General features: G+C 68.5%; 1 protein-coding gene across 1 annotated transcript in view; it reads right to left on the bottom strand.

The window, feature by feature from the left end:
* The window catches only part of RNF123 (ring finger protein 123), a 26,986-nt gene that overhangs the window by 5,419 nt on the left and 21,297 nt on the right, over window positions 1-270 (bottom strand). The window contains exons 27-28 of the mRNA XM_014538995.1: window positions 57-250; window positions 13-19 (exon numbers count right to left, since the gene is read on the bottom strand). Of these exons, the coding sequence (XP_014394481.1) occupies window positions 13-19; window positions 57-250 (201 nt within the window). The remainder of the gene's footprint in view (window positions 1-12; window positions 20-56; window positions 251-270) is intronic.

Genomic DNA, 270 nt, shown 5'->3' with positions numbered 1-270 from the left:
GATCATGAGCACCCCGACCCTCAGGCCGCCCACCTCCTGGATCATGAGACCCCGACCCCCAGGCCCCCCACCTCCTGGATCATGAGCACCCCGACCCCCAGGCCCCCCACCTCCTGGATCATGCCGATGAACTCCGAGAAGGCCCAGTTGAGCTGGTTGAGGACGCTGTTGAGGAAGCTGGGCGCCACGTCGGGGTCCTGGCGCAGCAGGTCCGCCATGTGCTGCTGCAGCAGGATGGACGGACAGGGCTCTGCGGGCAGCGGGGGCTCG

The sequence above is a fragment of the Myotis brandtii genome, unplaced genomic scaffold, assembly GCF_000412655.1.
Source record: "Myotis brandtii unplaced genomic scaffold, ASM41265v1 scaffold207, whole genome shotgun sequence".
Classification (NCBI taxonomy): domain Eukaryota; kingdom Metazoa; phylum Chordata; class Mammalia; order Chiroptera; family Vespertilionidae; genus Myotis; species Myotis brandtii.
This window is presented reverse-complemented; position numbering and strand designations above follow the sequence as displayed.